Genomic DNA, 24,177 nt, shown 5'->3' on the forward strand with positions numbered 1-24,177 from the left:
TTTCATAGCAAGAGACTTCATAGCACAGGAACAAGAATGTCTTGTTGCAATTATACAGGACAATGGTAAGGCCACACCTGGAATACCATGTGCAGTTTTGGTCTCCTTATCGGAGGAAGAATGGTATTTTATAGAGAGGGAATGCAGTGAAGATTTATCAAATTGTTTCAAGGGATGGCAGGACTGATGTATGAGGTTAGGCTGAGTTTAGAAGAATGAGGTGGGATTTAATACAAACCTATAAAATTCTAACAGAACTAGACAGTTTAGATGCAGGAAGGATGTTCCCAATGGTGGGGGAGTCCAGAACTGGGAGCCGTAGATTAAGGATAACGAGTTAACCCTTTAAGACTAAGAAGAGGAGAAAGGTTTTTACCCAGAGAGTGGTGAACTTTTGAAATTTGCTGCAATAGAAAGTAGTTGAGGCTAAAACATTGTATTTTCAAGGAGGAGGTAGATATAGCTCTTGTGGCTAAATGGATCAAGGGATAGTGGTGAGGGTGGGATTACTGTATTGAGCTTGATGATCAGCCATTGTCATACTAAATGGTGTAGTAGGCTTGAGGGGCCAAATGGCCTAATACTGCTCTTTTTTTTTGTTTTTTTTTTGTTTCTATGTAAAGGAAACTCTGCACTTATTCACAATAGTAATGGTGATACTGAATCTAACATGGTGTTAATAGTGATCAATATTTAACTGCAAAACAATTGTACAGTCTGCTAACTAAAATTGAGACTCACTGCAAAAAGAGATTGATAATGAGACTGATAGAAGTGAAGTATTTAAAGGAATTAATTTATTTGCAGATTTGGCTAAAACCAAAGAATTGCTTTAAGATGAAGATATACTTGCCCCATCTGTGATGTTACTGAAGTGCCCTGCAGTTTTTGGAAATTTGACATTAAGTGTGATTTTAATTCTCTTAGGTAGCTATTCAAAATGCCAGCACTAAGAACAGAAAGGATCTATCACTTTTTTTGGATATTTCCTTAAAGCAGATTTGTCCAAACTTTACAATTTTATAAGGTACTTGGGTATCAATTATTGCAGGCCACAGAGTTTAAATCAATTTTAAATTTGCTAAAATAGCAAGCTGCAGACAAGCCTTAGTTTTCTGATTTAAGACTCATCAAACAATGGAAGAACCAGATAAATATCTGCACTTAACAAGCCCATAGACCAATGAAATTTCAATTGGGAAGAAGACTTCAAGATACCAGCAGAAATTGAACAGTTGTTTGGGCTACACAACACAAGCTAGTCTGCCCAGGCTTACTGACTCCTGCTTCAAAAACACTCACTTGCAGAATGATCAATGTATAGACTGCCATCTAGTGTAACACATTTTGAGTCAGCTGGAGTATTGAAAAGGAATCCATCCAATCAACTCAATTCAGGAAAAACATTGAACCTGAAGGCATAAGAAAAAGAACTAGCTAGAATACACTGAAAAGGTCATTCAAATCACACTGAATGACAGCTTAATCTGAACTACCTATTATAATTTAAATTTACTTTAACTGGAATCTATATTTGATTATTTGGTTAATAATTCAGAGATATCTAATACTGTTTGAAATAAAAATACCAAAAAGGAACTTTAAGCAAAATTTAATTAATAATTGACAGAAACATGCACAAAAATAAGTTTTTATCTAACACTTGAATGCTATCATGATGTAACCTGTTATGGAAGTCTTGACTACTCAATTTTCTACAGTTCTTATGTATTACTACGTCTCATTCTGTATTCTGCCACAGCTTCAGAAGTGTCATTGACAAGCACAAATGCAGACTAGTCAGAAAGAATACACGGAGAGTTAAACAGGGTGAATCTCAAACATTACACCATCATAAGTATGTGTATATTAAAAAATGTATAACTTATCCTATTTAAAATTATTTTTTTCACCTGCTTCTGTAGGTATATTACACCACATCATTTACCTGCTAATTGGCGGTTAGTATGCTTCCCAATTAAATACCAAGAAATCTAATTTTTTTCTTCATTTCTTTTAATTGGAAAATTGCTGTTCAGCAAATAGTAATTAATTATATATTTAATTTACTATAACAAACACTTCACTATAAATAACAAATCTGATAACTGCATAAAATTCTACATAGCTAGTCATGGAAATTATCCTTGAAGTGCCATTAAATTTTAGGGTCCTCAATTACAAACAGCTTTTTCAAAATCACAGAAGTTTGCAGGCCACTTAAAAAGATTAAACATTTACCTTGCATAGTTACAAGCTTCAGCAAAACTTCAAGATGTTCTTTCTCTGAAGCAGCTGCCTGGTGTAGCCAGGCTAACATATCACCAACATACCTGAAAGCACAAGAGTGAATCAAGTCAGGTGCAAGAAAATACTAACAGTGAACGTAAAATGCTCAAGTATCCAAAGACATACCTTAAAGGGTCGTGCGAGTGCATTTCAATTGGCCGAGGAGTTCCACCAGGCCCACCTCGGGTGAGGGCATCTATAAAACCACGAACCACTGCACTCCTTCTGGCTGTGCCAAACTCATCAAGGATGTAGCTAAGGCAATAAGTACAAATGTGTAATGTAAAAAATGAAGTACATAAACCTTAGAAGAGAAAACTAAACTTGTGAAGCAAATGCTCATTGTCAAACAGGAAATCTTATCTTCCAAAGCATTATTTCTCTAAATGAACTAACTAAGAGGACTTTTCTATGAAGTTCAACATTCTTCTTTTGGATTTATGGAGTTACTGTTCACAAAACTTGGAGGTGATGGGCTCTGTAATGTGGTATTAAAGGAAAAGCCTGCCTCTTAGCACTGGTATAAAGGCAGTGAGCCTGAAGTGTAGAGAGATAAGCTAGAGGAGGGTGGGGGTGGGGAGAGAGTAGCATAGTGTTGTTGCAGTGGGAGAGGGTCTCCCCGAGATTCTTGTAGAGAGAGGAGGAAAACTTCTTCAAGGCAGGCATCCTTGCAAGAGGATTCGTGGTAGGGTTAAAATCAACGAGGTAAAAACAATAACTGCAGATGCTGGAAACCATTTCCAGCATCTGCAGTTATTGTTTTTACCTCGTTGATTTTAACCCTACCACGAATCCTCTTGCAAGGATGCCTGCCTTGAAGAAGTTTTCCTCCTCTCTCTACAAGAATCTCAGGGAGACCCTCTCCCACTGCAACTACTCTATGCTACTCTCTCCCCACCCCCACCCTACTCTAGCTTATCTCTCCACACTTCAGGCTCACTGCCGTTATTCCTGATGAAGGGCTTTTGCCCGAAACGTCGATTTCGCTGCTCGATGGATGCTGCCTGAACTGCTGTGCTCTTCCAGCACCATTAATCCAGAATTTGGTTTGCAGCATCTGCAGTTATTGTTTTTACCTCTTAGCACTGGTGCCTATCTAACTGAGCTATTTAAATGGATATCTTACCAACCTCAATTTTTTAACAAATGATAATAAATAGTAGCCTGCATTCAGGCTATGAAAATAGGCCAAGGAATAACGTGAACAATTATATTTTAAAACAATCTGTTCTTGAGTGGGTCCTAAAATTACACAAATTCATACCACTGTTCAGGAAGGATAATCAGAATATGCAGACTACATTCTTATCTTTCCCAAAGAATTGCATAACGAATATGGGTAACTAATTAGCAGAGACATAAAACTGAAACAAAGGCATATTCTGCATATGTAATTGATAAGACGAGGTTTCCTTACTGATGCATCTCACAAGGATTCTCACTTGCTGATTTTAGGCAGCTATTGAGTATGGTTTCATTTCTACAGATTAACGCATTCTCACGTCCATCGATGAATTTGCAATCTCAACCGAACCATGAAAGAGAAATGTCAAGTGATGGCAAGTTGTTATTGGGCGGGGGTGGGGGGGAAATGCCAATCAGTCAACCCCCTCTAAGTTCTAACTACATATACAACAGCTGTTTCCTGGAGTTCGAATATTCCACAACCTCCTGCTTGGTGATGGGAACATGATTGGAAGTCTAATGTTAAATGTGGGAAAATATTTCAAATCAGAAAAAGCTGAAGACAATTATGAACATTGATTTGGTTATGGTGTCTAGCACAAAGAAACAAAAATCAAACACAAATTTGTAAGAATATCTTTTCCAGGTCTAGATCTTTACAATTTGACTTGATATACATTTAAATGTCAGTTTAGGCCTTTTTTTTACATAGATATAACAGAAGGACCAGCACCAAACTATAAAAAGGCCTAAAGACTGCAGTAAGCAACAGCTTTTTTCTGCAAGTGAAGTAATTATTATTGTATAGCTCATTAGCAAGATTTAATATTAGCAAACCACAAAAATGATTAAAAAAAGAGAAAATTATTGTAAATTGAATGCAACTGAGTGCTGCCAGCTCTTCCCCACAAATTAATATGTTGCATCAGACCTTTAGTTACCACAATTAATTTAAATTCATCAACATAATGACATGCATTTGTCAGGAAACACTTGATAATTTATATCAATACATCCATCATGGTGGCGTTTAGATACAATCAACTAAATTAGTTTTTTTTTCCTACTATCTCCAGTTTTTGACAATTGCAACTTGTCCTTTTGTAGGCAATTAAAATGTTGCAAAAGTCATTAGCAAAACTGAAGCACATGAGATTAAATAGGCAATAGCAGTGTCGAAGCAGAACTGACGAAGGACAGAAAACAGACAGCAATGGTGAATGGTTGTGTTTCAAACTCAAGGGGAGTATCTTGCTAATCAGGGATTGGTATTGTTTTCACATATGACTTCAGGAGGACATAGACTGGTGAAATGGGCAGACAGAGGATAGATTAAATTTAAACCAAAGTTATATGAAATTATGCTTTTTGAGGAATGACAATATAAACTAAATGGTACAAATGTTTTGGGATAGAGAACAGAGAGACTACAGCTTAGCATATATAAACCTTTGGACATGGTAGGACAAACTTGGCAAAATTATTAAAAAGTCACACACAAACCCTAAATTTGTAAGTCGTGGGGACAAAGTAAGAAGAAACGGGTTCAACTGGCAGCAAGGTTAATAAACAGGTGCTTCAAGTACTTAAGTTAATCTAAGATCAGAGATGGAATGTCACTGTCACAGTGTTAGGATGATGGTGGACAGTTAAAGGATAACCAAGGGAAAGCACACAGTGCTGTTTGGAATGTCAAAGTGATAGATTCAAACCTGGAGGTGGCTGAAGATGGACAGTGACTGATTTCAGGTGGAGGGTGATTCTTGTTATATCATTGGTGATGGCTCCAACCTTATGAGTCTGCCGGCAGGAGATTAGCTCCAAGTAGACATTGACCACACTGGGAGTGGAGGTGGGGGAAGGAAGGAAAGGTGTTTTGGGTGTGACTCATGGAACATTTCCAAATCTTTGCAGTTGCGTGCTTTTCTTTGAGCATTTATATCATTGTTTTCTTCACATAGCAAACTCAGTATTGTCTTCACACAGTTAACTCAATGAATTTGCTATGCAATTCAACATTATTACAACCTCTGGAACAGCAGGATAGAATATGACCAAGGAGGGTTGTCATAACAACAAAGGTGGGAAGGCCAGCAGCAGACAACACTGGAGGGGGAAGGTGGTCAGGAGCCAGACATCCAGGGTCTGCAATTGCATCCGCAACAGCTCCTGACATACAGTGGGGGAAAAACCCACTTCTGGTTGTGCTGTTGGGACTCAGATTCCTCTTGATCACTCCTTGGACATAATTTAATGTGACAAACTTAACTACACAAACGTAAAATCTATAATTTATTAGCTATGGTCACAGTGCATTCCATGATTTATAAATCTACCGAGAAATGCATTTTCACAGTGAATACTATCTGGAATTGGGAGAACCATGTACTTATCTATCCTGCATAATGCACATAACTTCTGTCGATGCATATTAATCCAGCTCTTGTTGCAAACTCCTTTGAAAGATACTTCAAACATGCTCTTTGCTAGAATCAAATAAAATCTTAATTTCCCACAGGAAATCACCATAACCATGCTAAATTCTCATCTTTAATCATGTTGGTTCGTTCAATATACAGTTAACAAGACAATAAAAAGCAATGTATCAGATTTAGTCAATCATATTTCTTTTTCCTGTGTCATACTTGTCAATTAGCTTAAATTGTTCCCACAGCCATACTACATCTAGTGTAATGAGACTTATTGCACCGGAATGACTATGTCGCATGCAGGTGTATGTAAACACAAGAATTAGCTTCACATTGTTACAGCTTTAGCTACAATTCAAATTCATGCCAAGGACCTCATCTCAAAAATTATCTCCATGTTCAAATGCTTGCTCCAAATAGGGCTTAAAATATAAACTACAATTAAGTTGTGTTTGAAATAAACATTAAACAATGGCAAAGAGTCAACTGAGTGGATTCCTCTCACTTTTAGGATGTATAACTAAAATAATGAAAGATGTGCCAATTTATAATCTACTGATAATACTAAACCAACTTCCATTATGCATAGTTTACACATGTGATATGTTCCATCTGCTCTGGAATCTGCACATGTCCACTCCATATGAAATGTGGAAAAGGGTGCAGACAGTTGCCCAAACTTTATCATTCACTGGGTAACAATAATCAAAAAACTGGACCAAACGTTCAAGTGGCAGGACCAGAATGTTAACAAGATATTGAAGTTTAGATGATCTTTCCTGATTCTACTCTACATAACTCTTGTAAGAGAATGTGAGATCGGTCATAGAGATGTACAACACGGAAACAGACCCTTCGGTCCAACCCGCCCATGCTGACCAGATATCCCAACCCAATCTAGTCCCATCTGCCAGCACCCGGCCCATATCCCTCCAAACCCTTCCTGTTCATATACCCATCCAAATGCCTCTTAAATGTTGCAATTGTACCAGCCTCCACCACATCCTCTGGCAGCTCATTCCATACACATACCACCCTCTGCATGAAAAAGTTGCTCCTTAGGTCTCTTTTATATCTTTCCCCTCTCACCCTAAACCTATACCCTCTAGTTCTGGACTCCCCGACCCCAGGGAAAAGACTTTGTCTATTTATCCTATCCATGCCCCTCATAATTCTGTAAACCTCTATAAGGTTACCCCTCAGCCTCTGACGCTCCAGGGAAAACAGCCCCAGCCTGTTCAGCCTCTCCCTGTAGCTCAGATCCTCCAATTCTGGCAACATCCTTGTAAATCTTTTCTGAACCCTTTCAAGTTTCATAACATCTTTCCAATAGGAAGGAGACCAGAATTGCATGCAATATTCCATCAGTGGTTTAACCAATGTCCTGTACAGCTGCATCATGACCTCCCAACTCCTGTACTCAATACGATGACCAGTAAAGGAAAGCATACCAAATGCCTTCTTCACTATGGTAAAAACAATGGCTGCGGATGCTGGAAACCAGATTCTGGATTAGTGGTGCTGGAAGAGCACAGCAGTTCAGGCAGCATCCGAGGAGCAGTAAAATCGACGTTTCGGGCAAAAGCCTTCTTCACTATCCTATCTACCTGAGACTCCACTTTCAAGGAGCTATGAACCTGCACTCCAAGGTCTCTTTGTTCAGCAACACTCCCTAGGACCTTATCATTAAGTGTATAAGTCCTGCTAAGATTTGCTTTCCCAAAATGCAGCACCTCGCATTTATCTGAATTAAACTCCATCTGCCACTTCTCAGCCCATTGGCCCATCTGGTCCAGATCCTGTTGTAATCTGAGGTAACCTCTTCGCTGTCCACTACTCCTCCAATTTTGGTGTTATCTGCAAACTTACTAACTGTACCTCTTATGCTCGCATGCAAATCATTTATGTCCTATATCAAATCTTAATTGCCAACAAAGATTTGATTTTTTTGCACTGCATCTTATACCTGTCTGCAGGAAAATAACATTGATAATCTGTATTTTAAAGGTCATTTTATGAAATAGATTGCTTCAAAACATGATTTCTCTCTCTTCAACCTCACACAAAACAAGAACACTGGACAGAGTAACATGAACCTGAGGAGATTGTGAAATATGTTGCAGATAATTTGACACGTGCTTCATTGCAAAGATCAGCAACTTCTCTGAAAAAACATCAGACAGATGCAGATGCACCAACTTCAAACTCAAACTTAAGTCATTTTCATCTTTGTTAAGCTTTCCTTTGGATAAAAAATAGCCTTCATACAGGAAGACTCAAAGCTGGAGAATTAGCCTGCAGCACTCCATTTTGTAATTCTTGATTTGGAAATCCATACTCCAAAAATACTTGAGGACCACTCTTCAAAAGTTCAATCCAAAATTGGAATGTGCCCAAACAAACAATGGATTTGAGAAAAAAAGGAAAAGGTGGGAAAGAAAAAGTGTTGGAGAAACTGAGCAGGTCTGGCAGCATCAGCAGAGATAGAGAGTTTATGTTTTGAGTACTTCTTCCAAATTAGGGTCAGAAACAGTTGAGAGGATAAAAGAAACAAATAAGCCACCTGGGTCATACTTAGATAGTGGATCAAAAGTAGGATCTTTTTAAAACTGTATTGTTCAAGATAAGGTGTGAGCCTTCCAATGCACTCACTATAGAAGAATCAAAAGATTAAACAGAGTTCAAATAAACAGATTCAGGCAATAAAAGTAAATTCGCTCGACATTTCAACAGACTTTCATAAAAGTAACATAGTGATGTTAAACTTGGTTCATTACACAAAGCAGTACTAACTTGTAGAGCACAGGCCTGTCTTGCAGGGCCTCCATAGCTTGAGCTTGTGCTGGAGAAATATCACAAGATTCTTGAGTCAGGGTTCGACATTCAGCTGCAATGAATAATACAAAATATCAAAATTGTTTCACACTTTTAATGTTTGAATTTTAATTTTCAATATATGATTGAGTGCTACATGATGCTTACAGTACAACATTCTCCCAAACTTTAAGGAAGACAAATGGAACGTTGGCCTTTATTTCAAACAGAATGGAGTACAAAAATAGGGAAGTTTTGATAAAACTACACAAGATACTACTCAGATCACAGCTGGAATACTGTGAACAATGTTGAGCCCCTTATCTAAGTGAGGATATGCTGGCATTAGAAGCAGTCCAGAGAAGGTTTACGAGACTGATACCAGGTATGGCAGGACTGTCTCCTGAGGACAAAATGAGTAGGTTGTGCCTGTACTTACTGGAAATGTAGAAGAATGTCCGACCAGGGGGTCTAAACAAGCTTGACCATTACTACACAGCCATCTCGGAGAGAAAGTCATGCAGTGCTGGTCTGAGGCAATGGATGAGCTACTAAATGACTGCTTAGAGTCGATGGACTGGTCCTTATTCAATACGCCACTGCCAATCTAAATATATGCGCCACTACTGTTACATACTTCACCAGTAAGTGTGTACTGGACTGCGTGCCAAAGAAGTTAATCCAAGTGTTCCCCAACCGGAAACTATGGACGAACTGGGAGATACACTCTCTACTGAAGTCTAGGTCTGAGGCATTCAAGTCAAGTGACCCTGACATGTACAGGAAACCTAGGTATGACCTTTGCAAAATCAGAGGCACCAAGACACAATACCAGACTAGAGTCCCATACTAACCATATGAATACCCGTCAACTGTGGCAAGGCTTACACGATATAATGGCTTATAAAGCAAAGTCAAATTGAAATACTGGCAACAAACATCCCTCCCCGATGAGTTCAATTCATTCTAAGCACACTTTCAAGTGAAGGTTAGTAAGACAATGTCACCTGCCCTGACAGCCTCAGATGCACCTGTACCCACAGTTAGTGCTGCAGTTGTCAGATTGACCTTCTTGACAGTGACCCACAGAAAGCGACTGGCCCGGATGGAGTTCCCTGCTGTGCACTCAGGTCCTGAGCAGATTGGCTGGCGGGAGCATTTGCAGATATCTTTAACCTTTCCTTATGACATTCTGAAATGCCTACCTTCTTCAAGAAGGCCACTATCATCCTGGTGCAAAAGAAAGATCAAGCAGCATGCTTAAGGACTATGGCCCAGTGGCTCTGACATCCATAATTATCTAGTACTTTGAAAGGTTAGTCATGGCACACATCAACTCCACTCATAGATTACCTTGACCCTCTACAATTCACCTATCACCACAATAGGGTCCACAGCAGACACCATCTCCCTGGCCCTCCACTCATCCCTGGAACATCTGGATAACAAGGATACCTACATCAGACTGTTAATTACTGACTTAAGCTCCACCATCAACAACATAATTCCAACCAAACACGTCTCCAAACTCAGAGACCAAGGACTCTGCTCCCTCTCTTGCAACTAGATCTTCGACTTCCTGACCCACAGACTGCAATCAGTAAGGATAGGTAACAACATCTCCTTCATGATAATCCTCAACACCAGTGCCCCACGAGGCTGCATATTCTGCCCTTATTATACTCTCTACACTCATGACCGTGTGGCCAAATTCTGCTCTAACTCCATTCACAAGTTTGCTGAAGTTACCACCGTGATTAGCCAGATCTCAAACAACGACAACACACAATACAGGAAAGACATAGACAGCTTAGTGTTATGGTGTTAAGACAACAATCTCTTCATCAATGTCAGCAAAATGAAGGAGGTGGTCATCGACTTCAGGAAATGGGGTGGAGATCAGGCCTCTGTCTGTATCAATGCTGGAGATGGTCGAGAGCGTCAGGTTCATAGGAGTGATGCTGCTAATAATCTGTCCTGATCCATCCACAACAATGCTATGGTCAAAAAAGCACACCAATGCCTCTATTTCCTTAGAAGGCTAAGGACATTCAGTACGTCCACAATGATGTTTACCAATTTTTATGGATGCACGATAAAAAGCATCATATCACAGCATGGTATGACAACTGGTCTGTCCAAGGTCTCAAGCAATTACAGAGAACACAGCCCAGTCCATCATGCAAGGTATACACTTCCCAGTGCCTCCAGAAACAACCAACATAATCAAAGACCCCCAGTTACACTCTCTTCCACCCTCTTTCATCAGGCAAGAAATACAAAAGTTTGAAAACATGTGCCAACAGATTCAGAACAGCTTCTTCCCTGTTGTTAGCAGGCTTTTCAATTGACCTATTAAATATTAAAGTTGATCTCTCTCTGCACCTTCTCTGTAGCTGTAACACTATTGCTATGAACCAGACCAGACCCCTCAAAATATTTTAAGGAGGCAGCCCAGACCCGAACATTTTCTTACTTTAAAAGTAAACATCAGGTGTTGCATTCCCGATGCAATTCGATTGGTCAAACTATTTGACATTAAACAAAACACACTTTGTTCAAACAATATAGTTAAAATATGCCAAAAGAAAGAAGAAATTAGAATTATTTAACTCAATTGGAACGCTTAAAGAATAATAGATAAGGTGACTTTTATTAAATAACTGCACCGATATAGTAAAATCCCATAAACACACACAGAAAATAGATTTTGTCTCACATGAAATCCTACAACGCAGGAAGAGAACCCCTAACTTCTGGCTATAAACAAGAGAAGAAAAAATAGTTTCCACTTCTTCAAGACACCAACAGAAATGGCTGCTAAAAAGTAAGATCTACAAATCCCTGGTTCTGTGGGTGGGAGCTTGATCACACCCATTCAGGTTGCTTCTTTTGTTTCAGCTTTTAAAAGAAACATGCAAGGCTTCACAAGTTGTTTATCTTCTCATAGACTGCTTTGCGCCTGCCCCCAATCTCTCTGTCTAAAAGAAACCAGGATAAAATACACCTTTAAACACCATAATATCGTCACAATATATTATGTATTCTGTTCTTTTATCCTGGTGTAAGTATGTTTGATTTGATCTGCTTGAATACCACACAAAACAATTCTTTTCAGTGTATCTCAGTACATGTGACAATAACAAATCAAATCAAATTCTGGAATGAGAGGTGACCTTTTAAATCTACAAGATTCTCAGGGGACTTGATGCGGAAAGGTCGTTTCTCTTTGTGGGACAGTCTATGTCCAAAGGCATAATCTCAAAATAAGAGGGTCACCAATTTAAGACAGAAATGAGGAGCAATTTCATTTCTCAGATGGTATTGAATGTGTGGATTTCTTTACCACAGAGGGCTGTTGATGCTGGGTCATTAAGTATATTTAATACCATGATAGACAGATTATTAATCAGTAAGGGAATCAAGAGAAATGAGAAAAAGGCAGGAAAGTGGGGTTGAGGGTTACTAGATCAGCCATGATCTCATTGAGCGCGGAGCGGACTTAAGAGCCTGAATAACCTACTTCTGCTGCTACATCTTATGGTCTTAACAGAGCTGTACTTATTCTCCTCTCACCCAACCTAACTCCATCAACATATCTCTATGACTTTCTCCCTCATATGTTTATCCAGCTTCATCTTAGATGTGTCTGCATTATTTGACTCAACTGATCAATGTGGTAGCAAATTCCACATTGTAACTACTCCCCAGGTAAAGATGATTCTATTAAACTCCAGGAGACTTATCTGAGGCTGCTCAAGTTCTGTCCTGCATATAATAACTGTTCCAGCTGAGATCAGCAACTCAGAATACAACCGGATGAAACCTAGAAACTTACTGTTTCATTCTGGGAAGTTTATATATCTTCTAAAGTACTGGGAAATTTCATACAGACATGTTGAAAAAAAGAAAGCATTCCTTGATAGAACCTCTCTGCCATTTTTGTCCTAGAATGAACTTCAACCTCTGGCTTAATCCCTTTCATAAAGGTACCCCATCACAAAATGTGGCAGACAAGTTCACCACATGTCTCTGAATCTGAAGCAAGTAGAACATGGGACAGGGAAGATGATTTTCACCAACCCACTGCTCTGTATTCAATTGCACTGTTATGATTTCAGAAACAAAGGTTGCATCTTCTGCAACCTAACCTACAATTGGAAGACAAAAGCTTTGTAGAACATTAAAATCACAAATAATTACAAAAAATCAAGATTTTCTTTTCATCAGCTTTGATCAGTGGAAGTGGAGATATCACTGGACCTCAGGTTGATGTTCTGGAGACATGGTGAAACTTGAATGAAAATCTGGAATTAAAAGCTAACCCATGGAAGGTGCTGTCAATTGTTGCAAACACACATCTTGTTCACTAATGTCCAAAGGAAGGAAATCTGTTAGCCTTACTTGGTCTGACCTAAATGTGACTCAAAACCCAGAGTAATGCGGTTGACTCTTACTGTCCTCTTAAATGGCCCTAGCAAGCCAGTCAAAGGGCAATTAAGGATTGGCAATAAATGTTGGCCCAGCCAGTGATGTCTATATCCCATGAATGAATAAAGCCTGGTCAGCTTCGCTGCTTCCTTCCTTTAGCACTTGTCATATTGAATGACTGAGTCAAGAGCTTTATGTTTCAATGAAGAACATGGAGAATGTGTGCATCATTAGGAATAGAGGCACACAGTTAATAATTTACACTGAAGTGTTATTATCTTCAGTTTCCGAGTATTGAGTGCATCATTTGTGTATTCCTTTTCTAATTGGAAACCTCAAAGAAATGAATTTACCCAAGCAAACTTTTCAGAAGCCCAAAGTTGCCAACAGTAATTTTGAAGCTATAATGGTAATTTCACTGGACTAGTGATCCAGAGTTGCAGGCTAATGTTCTTCGCAATATGGACCCAAATATAATGATTTATTATGAATCACATAGATATAGAAATTTTCAATTAATATTTTTGCCGACATGACTGAGAATCTTCAATGTTTGACTTTGGTATGCTTGATACATTCTGCTTAAGTAACACAAAACTTGTATAACCCCTTCTGTCGGAAACTTACTGAACTAGTCACATACCTTGCGCCCACCTGTAAAGTTTTTCATATGATGTCTCTTGAAGGAGTGCCATTTGTTCCATAATTTCCAGACTTTAAAACAGAGAATGTAAAATATTATTCTAAAGCCCCTGATGTTATGTTACAGTTATCTTTCTGATTATTGTACACCAGCACTACAATACAGTTTTATGTGACAAGTGAGATATTTAAATGCAGCACATTCATAATTTTGCAAACTGACAGGAAGATGCATCCCATCTGATTGATTAACAGGCTGCACTCATAGGGTGCCTAATGCGCAATGCAACTATTCAAAGCAACCTTCCAAAAACACACATGAAAATCTCAAGCAAACATCCATTTTGAATTGGCACAGCCTCTGATTACAAATAGATGTAACGCTGGTGAAATTTATAGTTGAGAGTGTGTTGCTGGGAAAGCACAGCAGGCCAGGCAGCATTCAAGGAGCAGGAGAATCGGCATTTCGGGCATAAGCCCTTCATCAGGAATGAGGTTAGTAGGCCGGGGCTGAGAGATAATTAGGAAGTGGGTGGGGTGGGTAGCTGAGAAAGCAATAAGGGGATGAAGGTGAGGGAGAAGGTGATAGGTCAGAGAGGAGTGTGATGGACAGGTCCGGAGGGTGGTACTGAGTTGGAGGCTTGGGACTGGGATAATGTAGGGGCAGGGGAAATGAGGAAACTGTTGAAATCCACATTTATCTTGTGTTGTTGCAGGGTCCCAAGGTGGAATATGAGGCATTCTTCCACCAGGCGTCGGGTGGTAATGGTTTGGCAGTGGAGGAGGCCCAGCACCTGCATGTTCTTGACGGAGTGGGAGGGGGAGTTGAAGTATTCAGCCACGGGTCGGTGGGATTGGTGGATGTGGGTGTCCCAGAGATGTTCTCTGACTAGAAGGTTTGAGGAAACCTGTGTATTGAGGGAAGTACATGAAAGTTTGTTTAACTTGTGTTCTTTTATTTCCTTGAACCTTCCAGGTACTTCCCTCAATACGCAGATTTCCTTGAACCTTCTAGACCAGAGGTGGGGAAACTTTTCACGTTGGAAGGCTGCATTATGTTAGTTGTAATCTAATAAGGCCACATCCAAGAAACTTCAATTATATATTCTTCAAAATTCACATTATTTTGTAAAAATCTAACTACTAATTTTCTTTTACTCTCTGGCATTTTAAATACATTCATTTTAAGATTAAAATAAAAATTATAAAGGATAAAAAAAATTTAAAAAATAATAAAAGATTTGTTCTGCAAAATTTGGATCCATTCAATAGGCCACACACAATGGTCTAGAAGGCTGCAGGTTCCCCACCCCTGTTCTAGACGCTCAACCAACAGTTTTTCTCTGCCACATCGGCCATAAAAGAATGCAACTTAAACAAACTTTCATGTACTTCCCTCAATACACAGATTTCCTCACACCTTCTAGCACCAACCCCACTGCCCCGTGGCTGAACACTTTAACTCCCCCCTCCCACTCCGATAAGGACACGCAGGCCCTGGCCTGCCTTCACCGCCAAACTGTTACCATCTGACGCCTGGAGGGAGAACGCTTCATATTCCGCCTTGGGACCCTGCAACCACACAGGATAAATGTGGATTTCAACAGCTTCCTCATTTCCCCTCCCATCACATCATCCCATTCCCAAGCCTTCAACTCGGCACCACCCTCTGGACCTGTCCATCACTCCTTTCTCTGACCTATCACCTTTCCCTTCACCTTCATTCACTTATCGCTTTCTCCCCCAACCACCTACCCCCCTCCCATTTATCTCTCAGTTTGGCCCACTAGCCTCATTCCCGATGAAGGGCTTATGCCCGAAACACCGATTCTTCTGCTCCCCAGATGCTGCCTGACCTGCTGTGCTTTTCCAGCAACACACACTCGACTCTGATCTCCAACATCTGCAGTCCTCATTTTCTCTTGGTGGAATTTATATGTTGGTAAATTCTAAGGATAAATTTTTGTAAATGTTAATGCCGAGTTTTGAGAAGATTTGTAGCTCAGCTTGAGGTTCTGGATGTAGGTTTGTTCACTGAGCTGGAAGTTTCGTTTTTGAACATTTCGTCACCATACTAGGTAACATCATCAGTGAGCCTCCAGATGAAGCACTGGTTGTATGGCCTGCTTTCTATTTATGTGTTTGCGTCAGTGATGTCATTTCCTGTGGTGATGTCATTTCCCATGCAGATGTAATTTCCTGTTCTTTTTCTCAGGGGGTGGTAAATGGAATCCAAATCAATGTGTTTGTTGATAAGAGTACTGGCTGGAATGCCATGCTTCTAGGAATTCTCGTGCATATCTCTGTTTGGCTTGTCCTAGGATGGATGTGTTGTCCCAGTTGAAGTGGTATCGTTCCTCATCTTGTATGTAAGGTTACTAATGAGAGTAGGTCATGTCTTTTTGTGGCTGGTTGATATTCATGTATCCTGGTGGCTAGTTTTCTAACGTGTTTGTCCAATGTAGTGTTTGTTACAGTTCTTGCACGGTATTTTGTAAATGGCATTAGTTTTGCTTGTTGTCTGTATAGGGTCTTTCAAGTTCATTGGCTGCTGTTTTAGTGTATTGGTGGGTTTGTGGGCTACGATGATGCCAAGAGGTCTGAGTAGTCTGGCAGTCATTTCCGAAATAACTGGTAGCAAAGGTAAGACCCAATGGGATCCAAGGAAATTTGGCAAATTGGATCCACAACTGGCTGAATAATAGGAAGCAGAGGGTGATTGTTATGGGGTATTTTCCTGATTGGGAATCTGCATCCACTGGGGTTGCATAGAGGTCACTTTTGGAGCCCTTGCTGTTAGTGGTTTTATATAAATGATTTGAACTTGAACGTAGGAGAGTTGATCACTAAGTTTGCAGATGATACAAAAATTGGTGAGAATAAATAGTGAGGGAGATAGTCATAGACTACAAGAGCATATGGATGGACTGGTCAGAGGCAAATGGAATACAATTCAGAAAAATACAAAGTGTTGCACTTGAGTGGGGCAAACAAGGCAAGGGAATACATGATGAATGGTAGGCCCTGGGAAGCACTGATGATCAGAGAGACCTTCATGTGTATGTACATCCGTCCCTCAGCTCCTTTATCCACCTGTCCTGATATTTAAGAAAGCATACGGTAAACTTGACTTTATTAGTCAAGACATAGTATTTAAGCACAGGGAGGTTATGCTGTAGACACACAGGATATTGTGTGCAGTTCTGGGATCTACATTATATGAAGGATGTGATAGGACTTGAGGGGGTGGAGAGGAGAGGAGGTTTACAAGGATGTTGCCTGAGCTGGGGAATTTCAGTAATGGAAAGAGATTGGCTAAGGTTGTTTTCCCTGGATCAGAGATTGAGATGTAAAAAAACTAAGGGCATAGATCAGGTAGGCAGGATAAAACATCTCCCCTTAAGGAAACAATCAACAGCTGGAGGTATAGATTTAAAAGTAAAGGGCAGGAGGTTTAGAGGAGATGTAAGGAAAATCTTTTTCATCCAGTGAATGGTAGAAATCTGCATCTCATTGTTGTAAAGGTGGTAGGGGCAGAAACCCTTGTAACATTTAAGAAGAATTTACACGTGCACCCGTGATACCACAAGGCTATGGAGTGATGGAAAATGGGATTAAAATAGTTAGGTGGACGTTTGTAACCAGCACTCATATGATGGGTCGAAGGACCATTTTCTGTGCTGCAGAGCACTATGACTTGATAACCAAGTCTTATTAATTGTTCTCTTGGCCTCAACCCATGATTCCAATTCCACAACTTGTTCTAGAAATACTCTGAATTTGCTTTCCCACAAGCATCATGGTGCTGAAATTTCCTGCTAATTGTTACCTCACAGGAAAGAGAGAGCATTTCCTTCCTGTTTTAGTTCAGATTTGACTCTTATTTCAGCTCCAATCAGACTGCACGGTTACTCAGCTCCATGGTCACACAACTCCATTCTTTTTGTCACTCACCATTCATGTGTCTGTTTCATTCCGAAATACTCTGCTCAAAAGCCATACCCAAGTTACAGTTAAACAATGTTATCAAAGTAGCAATAGCTCGCAATTTTTTTCCTTTATTTCCTCAACTCAACCTAAACTTTGCTACACAAGTTACAGCACCTGGAAATTAGAACATTTCTGAACAGGGACATGAGAAATACTCCTCACCCTGCAGTTTGCTGGTTTGTTCGTAATAGAATCTTGACATCGTTGTGAATCTGCTTCACTTTTCCAAGTGCTTTAAAAAAGTCCTAAAAGCATATGAAAGATTGAGACACACAATTCCGTGAGTGGAACATAATAGTTCTTCTACATAGTAGGAATTGTGAACATACGGATTACCTCTGTGACTGGTCCTTCTCTTGGACCTCGAAGGATATTCAGTTCATCTGCAGTTAGCTGAAACTTAGACAAGAATGCATTTGCTACCTCGGCTCGGATTTCTAATCGTTGACTGTAATGAAAAGAAAGCAGAAATGCATATAAAATCACAAGATATGACCCTCTACTGCTCAACTTAAGCACTATATGAATTTAGAACATAGAACATAGAAAAGTACAACACAGAACAGGCCCTTTGGCCCACAATTTTGTGCCGAGGGTTAATCCTAATGTAAAATAAAATAACTTAATCTACGCCCCCCTCAACTCACTGCTATCCATGTGCATGTCCAGCAGCCACTTAAAAGTCCCTAATGACTCTGCTTCCACCACCACCGCTGGCAATGTAAGCCATGCATTCACAACTCTCTGCGTAAAGAACCCTCCTCTGACGTCCCCTCTATACCTTTCTCCTATTATCTTAAAACTATGACCCCTCGTACCAGTCAATCCTGCCCCGGGGAAAAGTCTCTGGCTATTGACTCTATCCATTCCTCTCATTATTAATCACATTAAGCATGATTTGCTGTAAATTTGGTTAACAGTGTACCCACCACAGGTGGTGGTAATGGAGAAATATGAATTTATAATAGTAAGGGTGACATACAAAAACAGAAATTGCTTGAAAATCTCAACAGATCAGGCAGTATCGGTGCACAGAAATCAGAGTTAACATTTTTTGGGTCCAGTGACCCTTCTTCAGAACTGATGGAAGCTCCTTTGGTACCAGTAAATCAGCTGGACTTGAGTGGCCTGAAAACAGACAAGGTACAACAAACTGCAGCTTGGTTCCCTCAAACACAGCAACAGTTAGGCCATTGGCTCTTGGCATCTTGAGGAACCCCACATGGGGATAACAACTTTAAACTAGCTTTGCTGAGAACATTGAAGGAGAACGTTGGAGTAACACAGTTAGAATATTTTATTTTTAAAAGAAAATATCATGGACAAAAATGAATGGAAATCTTGTTATGTTTGCAATTGCATTTAGCAATACAGCATCTTTAATGTCCTTAGGGTGTTCTAAAGGTCTTTACAGTATGTTGCACTATCAAATGGAATCACTGCAGTAATGCAAAATAAACATGGGAATGAACAAGTAACTTTGCCTCTTTGCTTTATAACACAATTTTGGGACTAGGTAGTACTGCAAAGAATCCAAAAGGTGGCAGCAATGATCAGCACACCTCCAATCTTCACTCTGAGACAAAATGTAGCTGTTTGATTCACAAAGAAAAATTAAAAATTATACTGCTCAGCAGAGTGTCATTTAAGGAACATCTTAATACAGTTCTATTTTTGTTTCTGAGTATCATATTTTCTCCTTGGCTGATATCTGTCCTACTCCACCTTGCCCCCATATAGAGATTCGGATGTATGTCTAAACAGTGAAGAACTTTGCTGGTTATTCGACTGTGTAGCTTAACAACCAAGCATAATTTTGTCCTCAAGCTACATTCTCATGTACACCTTCCAGCAGGAGATAGCGAACACCAAGACGGAATAGGTATGGTGACAACTTCTTCCCCATAGTGTTAGATGAGAATTCCAATATCGGACTGTTCCAATGGGTCAAGAGCTAAATTTGCAGATTTTCTGCAAGGTGTCATATTAAATTATGAATTTAGCCATAGGCTACCATGGAGCTTTGGTTTTCATTTTCATTATTGTTGCCTAATGTTCTATCTGATGCAAACAGAACAAGACAGAATCTCACACAAAGAAAATACCCACCCTATCAGTATGGCAATCCACCAACTAGCCAAGGGAATCACTGGGGTACATGTGTATCAGGGCACCTCTCCACTATCCAGTGACACTAGTAACTCGAGAAATAAGGGCTAAATCAGCTTCAAAGTGCATGGAACCTGGCATAATGATACATATCTTCCGCAGGATGCCCAGGGACTTTATGAATGATATGTGGAGTATCTGTTCCTTAAAGTTTTTAACAGTCAGACACAAAATGACTTCATAAAGCATCTGTGATTGTATAGACAAACATACAATTACTTCACAAGGTAAGTGAGGACATAACTGTGCATCAATTTTTTAAAATATAGGTAGGAATGCACCCACAATAGCTTCATAGAGTATATATAGGTATTCTTGAGAATCCAATGAAAATGTTAAGAATCACCTTCAAGTCAATGTAGAACGTTACAACTTTAATGCAGAATCTCCAAATATGCTGTCACAATCCCCCTGTGCAAATTATAAATGTTGACAAGCATATCAGAATTTACAAATAATAGTTACAACATTATGAGGCTAATATGAAAGAATGATTGCGAAGTAATGGTTGGCCTTTCCAGGACTCTTGGTTAATTCTGGGTACCAAGCGTTGCTGCACTGAAGGACAAAACAATTTTACATCTACAATTTCTTATACAGGTTTCTGTCTGTATTTGAGGCATTCTCACAAACAGTTTGCAGAGTACATTATTCATAGAAACCAGTGAGAAAACATTATCCCAGCCATCTCAGTATTGGACTGGAATGCTCACAAGCTGTAATACACTAGGCTATTTGGCCCAACTAGTCTGTGTTAATGTTTATCCTCCACGCAAATAAATGGGGTATGAAATTGAAAAAATATTAAAAATAACGGTTTTGGAATCATTCCAGGAGGCTCATCATTACATCCATGTTCTCCTTTGTAGATAAAAAAGGAAGTGGGACAGTTTGCAGTGGTTTGGTGGGGGGGGAGGGGGGTGGCGGTGGCAGGCGAAGGGCAGTGACTGAGTCAAAAAGAAAAAGGAAACTTGAGTCAGAACTGGAATCAAATGAAAGCTAAGGGGCTGATGCTTAGGCATTAAACATTGGGAAATACAGGGAATAAGGAACAAGTTGCGGCAAAAGCTTTGTTACTGAGAATCAGGAATTTGCTAAAAGACAACATTGAGATTAGTTATGATCTCTCTTCCCTTTAAGATTACTAAACTGATAGCAGCAGAAAGCAGTAATTTTCACTGATTCGTTGATTTATGAATGAGAACAACAACAAATCAGAAAGCTTAGGTTCATCTAAATCAATCAGAAAACTTGAAAACAAGCCATTAAAAATGCAAATAAACCTCTGCTACAAAGATTTACGTTGCCCATATTGACTTTGAAAACTAATCAAATTAACAGAACTCCTTTCCTCCATTCATAAATGGATTTCTTAAAAGGTTACAGCATTTCAACTACCTTTGTCATTTGTTTGTGAATCCCACAACAGGATATTGCAGCATTTAGAACCTGTTCTTTTACAGACTACATGAAAGTGAATGAGAAGCAGATACCTTGATATAATCAGCAAAAACACGTATCTCCTCATTTCACGTTAACCAAATAAAGTTTTTTTAAATAATAAATAAACTTTAAGTTTACCTTGTGACTGTACTTTAACAAAAGTGCTCAATCCTCTGTTCTTCTTAACAAAAAGGTATTTTAACAGTTCAGCAGATTTTAAAGGTTTTTAAAATTATGCCCTCCTATGAAGACAAGCCCGGCTTTCATACTGTGTCCTTCATACATAAATAAAAACGTGCAAAACATGGGAACTTGAGACATAAAATACCGCCTCTGCACAGGAAAGAAGCCGGAACACAGGCTTGCTTTATATTCCCAGGAGGAACCCAGTGGAGCCAGAGAGGCACAATCATAATTGTTTCCAAGGCAATAACACTTCAGTGACACAGCACTCACTGCAGAGTTGTTGCTAACGCTAGGCGTCCTTTCTTCTTTTACACAATACAAAGTGAACTGCTCTATGGAATTATCACCCAGGTGCCATGACGCATGACAAAAAAGGCAACTTTGCCCTCAACGAGAAGGCACTGGAGTTAGTTAATTATAATGTTGTCTGAACTTTAACTTGAAATACTCTTGACTTTAACATATTGAGAGACAGAAGTATAAAGTAATATATTTTAAAAGGGGAAAAAGGAGGAAAGGAAATATTTTTGAAAATTATTCTAAGGGGGATTCAGGACCAGAGATGCCTTGATAAATGTTGCACAAATTGCTGTAAGTAGGAATAAGTGTTGAGAAAGTGGTAAATAAAATATCTGAGATGAGGGTTTTGTAAATAGAGGACTAGAATATGAACATATGGAAGTTATTTTAAACCTTTATAAAATAATGGTTTTAACTGATCTAAAGTAGTATGTTAAAGTCTGGGCATCACACTTTTGTAACAATGTGAAAACATTAAAGAGAGCACAGTAAAGAGCTAAGAAAATGGTTGCAAAGGTTAAAAAAAAACTTTAGTTACATGGATAGATTCAATGGCATTACTTTGCAGAATCCACAACATCAACATCCTGGGGTTATCACTGAGCAGAAATTAAACAGGACCACCAAGGATCAAGGACAAGCTGAGTGACTGGGCAAACGCAAGGCAGGTGCAGTACAATGCGGATAAATGTGAAGTTATCCACTTTGGTAGCAAAAACAGGGAGGCAGATTATCATCTGAATGGTTATAAATTGAGAAAACGAAATACGTAATGAGATCAGAGTATCCTTGCACACCTGTCTCTGAAGGAGAGCATCCAGATGCAACAGGTGGTAAAGAAGACAAATGGTGTGTTGGCCTTCATAGCAAGATGATTTGAGTGGCAAGACTCTCTTGTTTCTGTACAACTGTACAGGGCGTCAGTGAGACCACCCTATTATGTATTGTTTTAGTCTCCTTATCTGAGGAAGGATGTTCTTACTACAGGAGTGTAGCAAAGGTTTATCAGACTGATTTCTGGGATGCTGGGACTGATGTATGAGAAAGGTTAAATCTGTTAGGATTATATTCACTGGAGTTCAGAAGAATGAGAGGTCATCTCATAGAAACCTATTACATTCTAACAGGACTAGACAGGGTAGATGTAGGAAGGATATTGCTGATGATGGGTGAGTCCAGAACCAAGGATCACAGTCTAAGGATACCGGGTAACTATTCAAGATTGAGAGAAGCAATTTCTTCACCCAGAGATTAGTGAGCCTGTGGGATTCACTACCACAGAAAAAGTCAAAGACATGTTATGATTTCAAGGAGTTGAATAAAGCACTTGGACCTAAAGGGATCACAGGAAAAGTGGGAAAAGCAGGAACTGGGTATTCTGCAGTAAGGCCCTGCCAAAGTTCTCATAGCCCATTCACCAACTACGAGGCAAAAGTCAGGAGTGTTATGGGAACTTTGCCACTGGGTCCAAAACCAAAGCACAGAGATACAAGATGACTGAGGAAACAATTGGATGCAACATCTGAATAAAATTTATTTTTAATCCAGCAAGTAGTTAGGATCTGCAATACACTGCCTCAGAATGTGGTGGTAGCGGCAAATTAAATCATGACTTTTAAGAGAGAATGGGAAGGAAAACAATTGTAGGGCTATAGGGATTAGTTGCAGAGACACATTCTAAATTTGCATTCCTTCTATGATTCTATTAGTCTGCAAATCCATTGAATTAAAACTGCTCAAAGATACAATTAGAATTTACAATGATAGAAGCTGGTTAAAAACTTTGAGGTAAAAGAATTGCAATACTTTTGCTAGCATTCGGCAGTGGTGATAATTATTGAAAGTATTGCACCTGTTATAAATAATGAAATAATTGGATATTCCACTGGGAAGGAAGGAGAAACAAAATAGTTCTGTAATAAATAAAGGATATTGATTTGATCTGATTAGCACAAAGCAAAACATATTCCTGAATGTACACCAATTATATAGAATGAGTATGAACATGGCACATTAGCAAACCAATGTGATTTATACTTATAGAAAAACAAAACACCGCAGAGGTAGGAAATATGAAACAAACACAGAGAATGCTGTAGAAATTCACCAGGTCTGAGAGAGAGAAACAGAATTATTGTTTCGAATCTGGCCTGATTCTTCTTCAGAACCAAGTTCTGCTGAGTTTCTCTGGCAGGCTATGTGTCATATTGGTTATCTTATCTCAGAAGGATGTAAATGCTTGGAAGTAATTCAGAGAATGTTTACCAGACTAATCTGTACTCAGCAGTTTTCTTAACAG

The 24,177-nt window shown here is 39.3% G+C and overlaps 1 protein-coding gene across 1 annotated transcript in view; it reads right to left on the reverse strand.

Moving 5' to 3' along the window:
• cog6 (component of oligomeric golgi complex 6) overlaps nucleotides 1-24,177 on the reverse strand; it is a 113,493-nt gene that overhangs the window by 31,054 nt on the left and 58,262 nt on the right. The window contains exons 5-10 of the mRNA XM_072577159.1: nucleotides 18,117-18,228; nucleotides 17,943-18,025; nucleotides 13,792-13,862; nucleotides 8,697-8,790; nucleotides 2,416-2,544; nucleotides 2,242-2,333 (exon numbers count right to left, since the gene is read on the reverse strand). Coding sequence (XP_072433260.1) covers nucleotides 2,242-2,333; nucleotides 2,416-2,544; nucleotides 8,697-8,790; nucleotides 13,792-13,862; nucleotides 17,943-18,025; nucleotides 18,117-18,228 — 581 coding nt within the window. The remainder of the gene's footprint in view (nucleotides 1-2,241; nucleotides 2,334-2,415; nucleotides 2,545-8,696; nucleotides 8,791-13,791; nucleotides 13,863-17,942; nucleotides 18,026-18,116; nucleotides 18,229-24,177) is intronic.

Source organism: Chiloscyllium punctatum, chromosome 9, assembly GCF_047496795.1.
Source record: "Chiloscyllium punctatum isolate Juve2018m chromosome 9, sChiPun1.3, whole genome shotgun sequence".
Lineage (NCBI taxonomy): Eukaryota > Metazoa > Chordata > Chondrichthyes > Orectolobiformes > Hemiscylliidae > Chiloscyllium > Chiloscyllium punctatum.